Raw genomic sequence first — 12,007 nt, forward strand, 5'->3', positions numbered from 1 at the left:
AACAAACAGTACATAACTTCTAAAAGTGCATATTATATAGCTTCTTATTTATTTGCTCATTAGACGTCCTCATTAAGGTTAACTTACAGAGCTTATATTTTCAGTTTATGTAGCCAGATATTTACTGCAAAATTTCATATGAAGTACCTCGCTCAAGGGTGAGAGAAGTGAAGTGCCCCCCCTGGGGCTTAAACCTACAGCCGTGTGGTTTTATGCTTTGCTCCTTAATCAATCGGCCACACTGCTTTTACACATGGAAAATGTGGGAAGCTTAGTACAAGATAACACACATACGTACTGTAAGCCACAGCAGTTACACGCTCTGACGGGGGTTACAATGCGAGTTCACAATGCAGTTTAACTAACTGATCCACACACAGTGTTATCATAGTTTTTTTTTTTTACTTGAAATTGAGTTCAGGTGAAAATATTACGAAGGAGGGTGTGATGTTGGGCACCATAAAAAAAGCACACATTTTCACTTCTAAGGACAACACAATTAAAAAGAGGAAGAGAGAGATCTGTAAAGGACGAGGGTAAAAAAAAGACACACACCAACCAGAATTCACTTCTTTTTTAAGCCATTCAAGTTTTCCTTCCAGTATTCTAACGTGCACCTGCAACTCAGGTGACACACAATGAAAAAAAAAAGAGAAAAACACGATAGCTAAGCACGCAGTGCACTGGGACTCATGAGTTTACTTCAGGATTCTATAAGAATCATAAGCAGAGACGCAGACTCTGAGCCCTAAATCACACCATTCCACATGTGTTACAACTCCATACGCTCATACGAGTAGGCACGGACCTAGCAGTTTGATCAAACTTCATCTTAGATTTGCACAACGTGATCCTAACTGACAGAGCAGTCTGGATGGATGTGCATCCTCCTAAGTGCTTCCAAACAGAAATGCACAGATGTACTGACACATAGACACAATGGGCCACACACTACTGGCTCTTTCTCTTTCCCCTGATACATAGAACGACAAAGCGGACCCTTGGTTCTCATCTGTTTCTCACTCTTTCCAGCCTCTCCTGTTTCCTAAAGAGACACAGGGAAACAAAATGACACACACACACACACACACACACACACACACACACACATATATTGCACACAATACCCTGTTATCTCCTGTCCAAGAACTACACACAGCACTAGATTAGCATACCTGTCCCATGACTGGCATGGCACGATACCACACGAGACAAGCAAACAGTCAGCAGTATCATCCGATGGCAATTTAAGATTGCGATTATTACAGAGCAGACGGCCTTACTGACGGACCACCTGTCCATTTTTCCTCTGAGCAAGGCAAACAAGACACTGTGGTAGTCACAGAGGACAGGATGCTTGTTCTACCTGCTCCCTCCAGTCTCTGAGACAGGGGAACTCTTCAGACACACTCCTCTATAACACTCTCGCCAGCCCAAGAGCTTGGGTGAGGGGTGTGAGACTTCAAACTGGGGCCACAGGAGGTGCTGATGAGCCTCTCTGATCCAGGGTCTGTCCCCATCTCCACCATCTTCACCTGCACCGAGGCCCGCTTGGAGCCTGCCGTCGCCACGGTGCCCAGCTGCCCCGACCCCTCCTCCGAGTACACCCCCGAGTCTCCGCTGCCCTGCCGGCTGTGTCTGGCGGTGTCCTGCTCCGACTTTGGGGGGTCGGGCGGGGCGTGGATTTCAGGGAGGACCACCACGGGACACACGTCCAGCCTCTCACAGCAGACCTCCACCTCTGACTCCGGTGTCAGCAGCCGGGGCCGGTCTGAGCCAGGGGACGAGTCACAAAGGTACTGACCGGGGGAAGGGTGGAGCAAACCAATAAAGAAAAGAAGAGACAGAGACATATTAGTCATGAGGTAAAGCTAGCATGAGATTATGCCAGATGTGTTTTAAAGACTTGAGAGAATATGATTTATGTCATTATATAAACAATAAACACTGAAATCTGTGGAAAAGCAATGTGGCAAAAAGAGTATTTTTGGACTACCCACCCCTGTCACTGGCAGAACAAAGTCAATTTGATCTACCAGTCTGGGTTCCCAACCTTTACTGGTCAACATAACTAAATCATCAAAACATACTGATGAGGGTCAGAAGTGGTAACACACTGTCGAAGTGACTGGGGCTCATTTGTACATTTGGATAGGATGGCACTGAGAAACTCAGTATATTCCATTCTGAAATTTTCTGATTTGACGATGTTTAGATTGACTGCCTCTGCACCTGTGGGCAGTTGGCTTTACTTCAAATGCTCAAAACTGTCCAACAAAGCCAATTATTCTTCATTCCTGAGTTTCCAGCCTGAATGACCTGTTCAAACACTATTCAGTGCAGAACACCATGTTTATGTATGCAGAGAAAATGTTCGAGAAAATGTCTTTTGAGACCTCAAGGTAATTGTGCCCTCTGCTGCCAGATCAACCATTGCTAAGCCAGAAATGGCCTTGCTTGTATGCCGGGTTTGGTATGGACGCCTGCTCTATGTTCACCAATACGGACTTAATGTGGGGGAAGAGCCTATCTCCTACAGTGTACGCTAGCCAACAAACTGCATTGGTATTTCCCCACCCCTGTATAAAGTTAGCATACCCGCGCATCGTATCTGTCAGCATTCTGGCTGTGACACCTCCACCCCAAAGAGCATCCTTACCTCCTGTATGTTGGACGGGAGCTGGTATGAGGGGAAGAAGGTTGCCTTGATCACTCGGTACGATCTGAGGAACACATAGGAAGGGAGCAGCACCCCCAGAAAGCACAGCACTAGCGAAGCCAGGAACCACAGGAAGATCTGCCAGAAGGGGGTCTGACCTGAGACACACACACACACACACACACATAAATTAACAGAATTTTTGGTTGAGCATGCTACAGCTGAATCAAGTAAAAGCCAATACAAGGGGAAAAATAGACAGCACTGTGGTATATATTAAGCACATGTGCAATCTCTCTTTCTCTCTCTCTCACACACACACACACACACACACACAAATCACAAACGCACTATTCATACCACAACATTTAGTCCACATGTAGTTCACAAAAGAATGTGACACCATGCAGTACTCTAATCATTTCTTAATGAAAAGAAACAGTCTCTACATTCCTACTGCACATTAAAGTGTTCATTTTCAGATAAAAATGAAAATGAAAATGAAAAAAAAAATCATGAAAAGTGTGTCTGTTATGCGGCTGTGAAGGAGGAAGAGCACACAGTCCTCCTCCTGTGGGAAATGGGAAGCTAGCCGCACGGCTGTGGTTACCCTGCAAGTGTTTTTACACCATGGGGATCAGACTTCCCTTTAAACATTCATGGGTAACGTGTTAAGACCTTGCTAACCTCAGTGCTTCTGTAACTATGGGTTCTGAGGTTCAGACAGCCCACAGAGGTCCACTGGGAGTTGTTGCTTGGCAACAGAAGGGGGCAATCACATGACCAATGTTTGATGGGTAAGGGGGAAACAACATCTGAAATAAAATGGACAAGTGGAGATATCCTCATGTTTTGACTATGTGTATACAAAATGTATATATTTAATGTACAGGCTGCATATCAGGCTGCATGTTTGACATGAGGACATTAACATTTAGATAACCTTATGCAGAATGTTGGCTTAAGAGGAACAGCCAAGATCAAACACTTCTGCACTTCTGTCAGAATCTGTTCACTGGCCACGCTTTGAGATCAAGGTCTAAAACTGAATGCCCTCTCGCAATCTGCCCTTAAGATCTAAGAGATGAATTCCGGCTACAGACCTTAGAGCATAGCAAAAAATGCTCTGTTCATCTAATGGAACAATTTTGCTAATCTTAAATCAAACTGCTCCTGCATTGCAAGGGCCATGCAATTAGTGATGTGTAAATTCTCACAAACACATTTCATGGGTTTTGTTTCCTAATAATATATTCTTTTTTATATTTTCTAATACCATCTAAAGCTAAATATTTGTCCACAAGGGAGTTTAACATTAATTTCAAGCTCAAATTAGAAGCATTAAATGATAATTGTGCTGCAGAGAACCTCTGAGGTCTGATCCTAAATCTATGGGTGCTCCTCTCTGGGTGGCCATATTCTCCCTTGTTTCCACCACGGCTGGAATCACAAAATGAGCATGTTAAGACTGTGTCATTGCGACATCCTTTGTGCTTTCACAGCAGCGCTAACACAATACACTCACACGCAGCCAGACTATACCACAGGAGAGAGCAGAACAGAAAGGTGCATCCCCCACTGATGTCTTCAGAGCAACTCAAAGACGCTCAGGTTGCTAGAGGGCGCTATTAAGTGGTGTGCAGAGGGGACCCTGTCTGATCTAATCCACGCTGCGTTGGCGGTATAGTGCCGATTATGTTCTGCATGGCAAGGCTTATCTTGTGCTTGGAACGAGTGCTTTAACCAAATCAACCTGCCGAAACCTCACTTTCTGACCCGCAATCTCTACCTTCAATTGCTTCGACCAATTGAAAATTTTTGCTATGAAGATTAAAACCATGCTATTGGTTCAAATCATTGAGCAACTGACAGCACCACTAAGCAGTCTGTTAGGTGTCACCTGCCTGTTTGCATTGATTTGGTCCCTGGGGAAGTCGTAGGGATGAAACCCATTGTAAGGATGGTTTCTTTCTTCATTCATTTCATTTATTTCGCCCAAGAAAACCCTCTCATTGTCTTTCCAGGGAGTCCTGGGAGCGGAATGTATGAGGCGGCTATGTGGTGCAAACATAGGAGGGTTCTTTACCTGTGGTCTGCTGGCACTGTGTGGGACTGAAATGGCTGGCCTTTTTGTAGAAATCGTAGCGCGACTGCACTCTTATGCAGTACATCGTCCAGGGCTCCAGTTTCGTCAGAGTAACCAGTTTGTTGCTCGTCTCTATATGTTCATAAGACTTCACTGAACTCTGCAAGGGAACAACCGAAACGTTAATGAATTTCTCTGGGAGCCTGCGTTTCTCCACAGCTAAGCATGGCTGTGCACAGCTAGGCATTGCAGTGCTTGGATGGGAAAAACTACTAAAAGAGCCATGTTCCTTTTCGAAGTGGTGCTGTTTGGCCAGCAGAAGGCCCCTCTTTGTGCATTTGCAAACAATAAAAAAGACGAGGGCCGTGCAGCAACAATGAGCTCCCTATTGACCTTCCTTGCTAATCGGGGGGAAACGTGCAATAAAAACTCAGTAAAGTTAACCCCTAAATGATGAAGGGAGTTTCTGCTTCTTTTGCCACAGTATAATCTCTTGCTTTTACAGAGGAGCTGCTGATCAGTGGGTCATGGAAAATTACACTGGCACAACGCTGAATGAAGACCACTGCATGTCTTGTCCTGTCCCATGACTGCGAAAGCACTGTGGGTAGGTTTTTAGAGCTTGTGGTTAACTTTTTTGGCACCTGACTATGGTTGCAGAGCGGAAACACCCTCCAGGTGTCTAATGGTTGCTGCATTATTCATGTGGGAGGAGGAAAAGTTGACAGTAAAAATATTAATGTAAAGCCTGCATGTGGAAATCTCCCACACGTCAAAAGCAAAGCCCTCAGTGTCAGCACTATCAGCACCAGTCTCATTAATAAAGCATGTTGATGTTATCTGATGTACAGTCTACACAGAAAAACCAACATATTTATTTATTACTGCAGTTCTTAACGCCTTTTGGGCTCAACAGCACTGCCCCAGTAGTAATCAAGCCTGCATCCTTCTGGTTACAAGCCCTGTTTCATAACTGCTACTTTGTGATACTTATTTCAGTGATTACTGAGGACTAACCTTAGAGTATTTCCAGTACATGATACGGTAGTACATGTCTGGGTAAATCTCCTTCATGGATCCACTTGTACTGGTCAGAGGGTCGGAAATCTGCACTTCCAGAAGGCAAATCCCAGGGGTCGCCTCCACTTTGGAGGGGGGGCCCAGGTTAGCTGGGGAGACACACAAGTCATACTATTATGAATTCATAATGTTTTAAATACAATGACTTGTAAAACAGAAAATGACTTGCTCTCAGTTAGAGCCAGAAATTCAGCACATGTTCTGCAAAAATCAGTGTCAACAACCTAAATCACAGAAACACAAAAGGAACCTTTCTACAAATTAATAAAAAATACTGTATGCAATAATCTATAGTATTTTATTTTATATATATTCATGTGTGTGCGTGTGTGTGTGTGTGTGTGTGTGTGTGTGTGTGTCAGTGTGTGTGTGTGTGTGTGTGTGTGTATTGTGTGTATGTACACACAAACTTACCATGCCTGTCTGGGCAGAATTCTATTTGGACCCACTCTGAGTTCTTCCCAGCACACCTGGCTCGAACCCGAAGCATGTAGATCCCCAGGTAGTGCAGATTACTGCCGGTGAAGTCACACTGGTTGTCCAAGGTATTTGTACACACCGATTCCCAGTTCCTCTTTTTATAATGCAGTTTATATTTACTGTGGGTGAGAGATAGCAAGGGGTCATTGGCATAATGAATGATCACATGATCAACAGCATAAATGAAGATGTTTTCAAACAGCTTGATGTACCAGTACATTGCTGAATGGATTACCAGTCTAGTGCAGGGTCTTTACCCACAATCCATCTCTGCACCATTGAGGGCCACACACACAGGTGAGCAGTGGGTGAATTGTTTTTAAAGGCTTTACTATGACCAGAGCCAGGGGGAATATGCTTCTCCTCATTCTGTCTCTCTCTCTCTCTCTCTTTCACACACACAGAAACATACACACACACACGGGACCATGAAGGAATCTGTTGTGTATGCTTGCAGCTGTGTGTGTGCGCACAGGGTAGATTGTAGGTGGTCGCAGAGAGCTAATCGCTTACGCCAGGTACTGAGCGGTGAAGGTGGCCCCTTGATTCCCACAGAGCCCCTGGTCCCACTGCCATCTCAGGATGTACTGGGTGTTGAGGGTCTGCAGAGTCAGGTTCTGTGGGCTGGGCAGGACGGCAGACACTGGAACGGCAGGAGAGGACAGGACATGACAGGACCTGCACATTTCGATGTTGGTAGCAGCTCTGGATAAAGCCACATGAGCAAAATTGAAAAGAAAAAAAAAAAACATAAATAATATGAATGCAAACAGGTTCCAAAAGGTTACTCCTGACAGTTCCACTATGTGGCTCCAGAGACAAGAAAGGTGGTTTTAGTCAGAACACAGATAAAGGGAAATGTAGCCACAATAGTCTCACTAACATATCATAAGAACATGGGGCTTAGTTCTCCTAGGCTCAAGGCAATTTGATGAAAGGCAGTTTTTCTTTCATAAAGCCACTATATTATCAATTGAATGACTGAATATATACACTCTGTTAATATACTATTATGTACAGACTGTGCGTTGTACATAACCAGTCTCATCACACTTTGGGCTGTTATATTACTTTTGTGAAATGTTCTCAAAAGGCAGGGCCTGCTCTTACACGTCAGAGTTGCAAAGTACGCACAGGAACCGATGATGTGCTTAAAAATGACAACCACAAAAAAGGGAGCTGAGTAAAAAAAATGTTCTTCATCTGTCAAGCACGCGATCACTATTTATACAGCACAATAACAGGAAGCCTGGGATGGAAACATGCTCTTCTTAAAAGGGACAGTTCCCCTAAGAGGCCGAGTGAGCGAAACCCGAACACACCGCATCTTCACGTGGTTGCGGTTCGGGTTAACACAGTCACTCTCCCCGTGTCACTCAGTCTCATCTCTCTCTCTTTCCCTCTCCGCCTCTTTGTCTTTCTTTCTCTTCCTCTTTCTCTTGAGCTCTCTGTCGTCCCTCTCAGTGTCAGATCGGTAGATAGATCCTAACATTCACACAGGTGCAAGGCAAGGTTTTGATTTTGAGAAAATTTGAGAAATTTTTCATGACAGTTTATGCATTTTTGACAGCTTGCAAGCCATTAATTTACCTTATTCTTATTAAGCAATGCATTCATTGGAAGCAAAAGGAAAAACATCATATGTGGGAGCCTTCACTTGTACCCTGGCACTGTTTGTTTAATTGTTTAATTAACTTCATTTAATTAAACACATCAACTTAAATGTGTGTCTACGCATGCGTGTCATTCTCAATTGCTACCTTTCAATAAGCACCTGCTTAACTGGCTCATTACATTGAGCAGACACTCTTATCCAGAGTGACTTACATCAGTTACAGTTTTTTTTACAATGTTATCCATTTATATAAGTGGATATTTACTGAGGCAAACATGGGTTAAGCACCTTGCCCAAGAGAACAACAGCAGTACCCCAGCAGGGAATCGAACCGGCAACCTTTTGGTTACAAGTCCTGCTCCTTAACCAGTATGCTACACTGCTGCCTGACTACCACCGGCTCCACCTCACTAATTAAGGAGTGGTTAAATAAAAGTGTGTGCCATTAGAGAAGATGCTGACTTGGTTTGTGAGCTGGCAGTTTGCTTAAGCTGGCTCCTGTATTTGCTGGTTACCAAAATAAATTATTTATTTCCATAAATTTGCTCTTTCTGGTGGCTTTGTGTGAAACACCAGCTGGCTTCTCTACAACTCATTTTAATTGTAATATTCTTTCTTTTTTTGTAATTACTACAGGAACTACACCAGTTAGCTAAGGACACCATTGGCTAGCTGGGTACAGGCACTAGGCTAATTAATGAACCCGGTATTTTGGTTTGGTTGCAGTATTTCCCCTCTCTAAGTTTTGTTTAGAATCAATGTTTATAGCTACCTGCTTACATCAGATACCCACTTAAGGCTCACTTACTGAGGGTATCTTTACACACCTGACACATAATCCACTTCTATAGATAGATACATGTACTGAAATAAGAAACATAACTAACACAAGTAAACCAGTTACCCACTAAGCATTTCATCCAGTGACAGTGTCCAAGGGTGTCTAAGATGTCTGTGCACACTGATGCCCAATTCCTCTTCCTAAAGTGAAGTTTACATTTACTGTGGTTGAGGTACAGTAAGGGGTCACAGGAAAGTGTCGCTGTTGACCAACAGTATTAATGGAAATGTTTTCAAGCAGACTTATGTACAAGCACACTCCTGTTTTCAAGCAGACTTATGTACAAGCACATCTGTTGCGACAGCAATCTAGTTCTTTGACCCTTATGCCATCGAAATTTCGGATGTGTTCAGCTACCATTTCCTGAAAGCTTTCCCGCTGTATTAACCGTGAGGAAGCTCTTGCGTCAATCTGCGACCAGATGCACAAGAGCTGCAGCGATTATCACCCCATGAAAACAAATATCACATGCAAATTTAAACCATGACTTATGATCGGACAAGATAAGCTTCCCTCTGAAAGCCTACTTCAATGGCACTTCAGCCTGAAGATCTTGACAGCTCTGGTTTAAGATTAGGCCTATTTAAAAGTTTATTTTCATGTTTGTTGACATATCCCATGCCAAGTCAAATCCTGGAGACTAAAACCAAGACATAACAACAGTGGTAAAGAGAATACATGTGCTTACAAATAATTACCTTTCATATTTTCTGTGTACAATACGCTAAGTATGCAGACCATCAAACTTCTGGATATCATTGAAATAACTATACATACAGTAGCAAGGTTTATCACAAATATTATTTGTACATTTTCTACTTGTTCCTGTTAGAAACAGAAATATAATGATGTATGTTCACAGGAACAAAAAATGGTGACACAAATGTTTATAAATTCAGACAACAGGTAAACCACTATCTACATGCTTCAAAGTGGTGCTTTGACATCTATAAGCAGAGTCCAACAAGTTTTTTCTGCCTATTACCTATAGTTCAATATTTATAAATATAGATGCAAGAAAAACAATAAGTAAGTGCAGGAATACCAGCCTATCACCTGTACTGTGGACTCCAGCTAAGCCAGTATCAGCCTGCATGTAAATGCTCAATTGGAAAGATAAACTGGGGGCATTCATGGGCCTGCTATTTACAATTATGGATTCTCCAGTGTGCTAAGAATACTCGTTTTGCGTCTTGGAATCCTGTAAAAGCTAAATCAGGGTTAGTTATCTTATTTGCCGTGCAACTCACCACGCAACAGCTTTTTGGCATGGTCACGATTTTAGTTTAAATACAATAAAGAGAACGCTGCAATGCAAACCGATGGAAAATGCACTGTTGTTTTCCCCCACGGTGTGGGCGTGGCCCAAATGCGCTCTGTCTCGGTTGTCTCGGTTGTTTCGGTTGACAAACACACAATTCGACAGCAAATAATTCCAGGGTCTTTTTTAAAATGGCTCAATGGAAAGTCGACAAGATAGTGACAAAAGATTCTTCCTGGAAAACATTCCGTTTATGATATCAACATACACTAGATGACAATGAATAGGCCTGTTAAAGCTATGAGCTCCATATCGACTTTTTATGTACGCTGGCCAGCGTCCGTAAAATTATTAACCCCTAATGTAAGGTCAACGGTATTGTGATCCTTAAAGGAAAATAAATGTGAATGCCTTACGTTTGGATTTTCAGTTTTGACAGAAAATCGTCAAACCGGCACATCGTACAGTGTTTCACAATATAGCTATCTCGGGTGCATTGTCGGATGATACAAAGTTCAATTCTGCATTCTGCATTCAGAGCCACCGAGTGAGTTATAGAATTTTATTTTGATAACAACAAATAACACCATGGCTTACCTTTGTGTACGTGTGCCAGAAACGAAAGGATCATGAAAGAAAACGTGAAGATCACAATCATATTTTATGGAGCAGTTGAGACATTTTCTTCATATATTACAATAAAAATATAAGGTCTTCCGGCTCTGCAGTATACTACTCTCTACGCAACTGCTATCTACAGTGCGCAAGGTGTTCCTCATGCCAGAGATTAAAATGCGTTGGCGCTTTAGGGAGTGTCGACAAATATCACAGGAATGTTGGTTTACGTCAAATTATTCCAGTTTACTGGTTACAGTCATCGTGTGCATCTATTTATAGAAAAACAATGTGACAACGCACTTCTGAAATTGTGAAAGAGAACAATTTTAGACTTAAAGCCTCCAAATGATTAATAAACTATTGAATCTTTGAAGATGTAGAGGCAGGGCCAAACACAGTTTTTCCAGACAGCGTGGACGCACTTCCACAAATAATTCAAGGCTCATTGCTACCAGGAATTACCCTAGCAATAGATAAAAACCACCGTCTTATAAACCACGACTACTTTCCAGGAAATAAAAAATCAAAATATGCCACATTATATTCATTGGAAAACCTAAAGGAGCGCTATGCTGTGTATGCTGTTTTGTGTTCCTCTAGCCAATCATATTATAAACTGACACGTCCTGCATAAACAAAGAGCCTCTCTACACTTGCACTAGGTCACCTCATCTTAATTGAAAGTAACGCCTATCAACAGACAGCTTTGGCTAAAGGTCTTATTGATAGTAGTGACTGAGCTTGAACGTATGACCAGAGTGACTTTGATCTGAAACAGTCACAGAGTGTTATCATATGGACAGCAAACACTTTTGACTGGTTCACGTCATTCATGTTGGTCAATTGATAGAGGATTTGGCTTTGTTTCCTGAAGGTTGCAAGTTGTCCAAGTGGGCTGTTGTGCAATGCTGTGTGAATGGACAATATTTGTCTTGTGAGCAAAGTTAAATTGTCCTGTATGAGGTTAGCTTTTGCTTTTGTGTTACCCCTCTTCTGTGACTTTACCTCTGCATTCAGTGGTGTGATAAAAGGGAATACTGAAATTGGAATGTTCAAACATTATGTCTAATGACATTAAAATCCATGGTGGTCTAGTATGTTTCTATAGATTTCATGATACCTGGAATCAACAACAATGAAATTAGAAAAATGAAAAGCTTTTGTTCTAACTCTGTACATATTGCACAGGATGCATATTGCTTGAGGAATAACTAACCTTAACTCTTTATTACCATAATAGTCTTAATTGTACGTAGCCTAAAGAGGTTTGGGAATACTGATAAGAGCACTGACTATAAGGCCAAAAAGAACGGTACTAGGGCTATTTAAATATCAGGATATTGTACTAAGAAGGAAAATGAAACAAG

The 12,007-nt window shown here is 42.4% G+C and overlaps 1 protein-coding gene across 2 annotated transcripts; it reads right to left on the reverse strand.

Moving 5' to 3' along the window:
• Positions 1–1,095: 1,095 nt before the first annotated feature.
• LOC118789526 (interferon alpha/beta receptor 1b-like) lies at positions 1,096–10,791 on the reverse strand. Of its 2 annotated transcripts, none has more exons than XM_036545993.1 (7): positions 10,620–10,791; positions 6,819–6,948; positions 6,240–6,424; positions 5,763–5,914; positions 4,746–4,905; positions 2,660–2,817; positions 1,096–1,799 (listed from the first exon to the last, which is right to left on the reverse strand). In XM_036545993.1, exons 1-7 carry the CDS (start codon positions 10,678–10,680, stop codon positions 1,401–1,403), a joined length of 1,245 nt encoding a protein of 414 aa, XP_036401886.1. In that variant the 5' UTR covers positions 10,681–10,791; the 3' UTR covers positions 1,096–1,400. The 2 variants fall into 2 exon arrangements, with proteins under 2 accessions (XP_036401886.1, XP_036401887.1); XM_036545994.1 differs by having other exon boundaries at positions 6,819–7,010; positions 10,620–10,688.
• Between the last annotated feature and the right edge of the window lie 1,216 nt (positions 10,792–12,007).

This window comes from Megalops cyprinoides, chromosome 14 (genome assembly GCF_013368585.1).
Source record: "Megalops cyprinoides isolate fMegCyp1 chromosome 14, fMegCyp1.pri, whole genome shotgun sequence".
NCBI classification, from domain to species: domain Eukaryota; kingdom Metazoa; phylum Chordata; class Actinopteri; order Elopiformes; family Megalopidae; genus Megalops; species Megalops cyprinoides.

Bases quoted from the DNA above. Each gene is read 5' to 3' on its own strand.
- LOC118789526 (XM_036545993.1), bottom strand. From the start codon at position 10,680: ATGATTGTGATCTTCACGTTTTCTTTCATGATCCTTTCGTTTCTGGCA. The intron at 4,906-5,762 runs GTTAGTCCTCAG...GTTCCCTTGCAG, and splicing joins TGTACTGGAAATACTCTAAG to AGTTCAGTGAAGTCTTATGA. The intron at 1,800-2,659 runs GTAAGGATGCTC...TCCCCCGGTCAG, and splicing joins TCCCGTCCAACATACAGGAG to TACCTTTGTGACTCGTCCCC.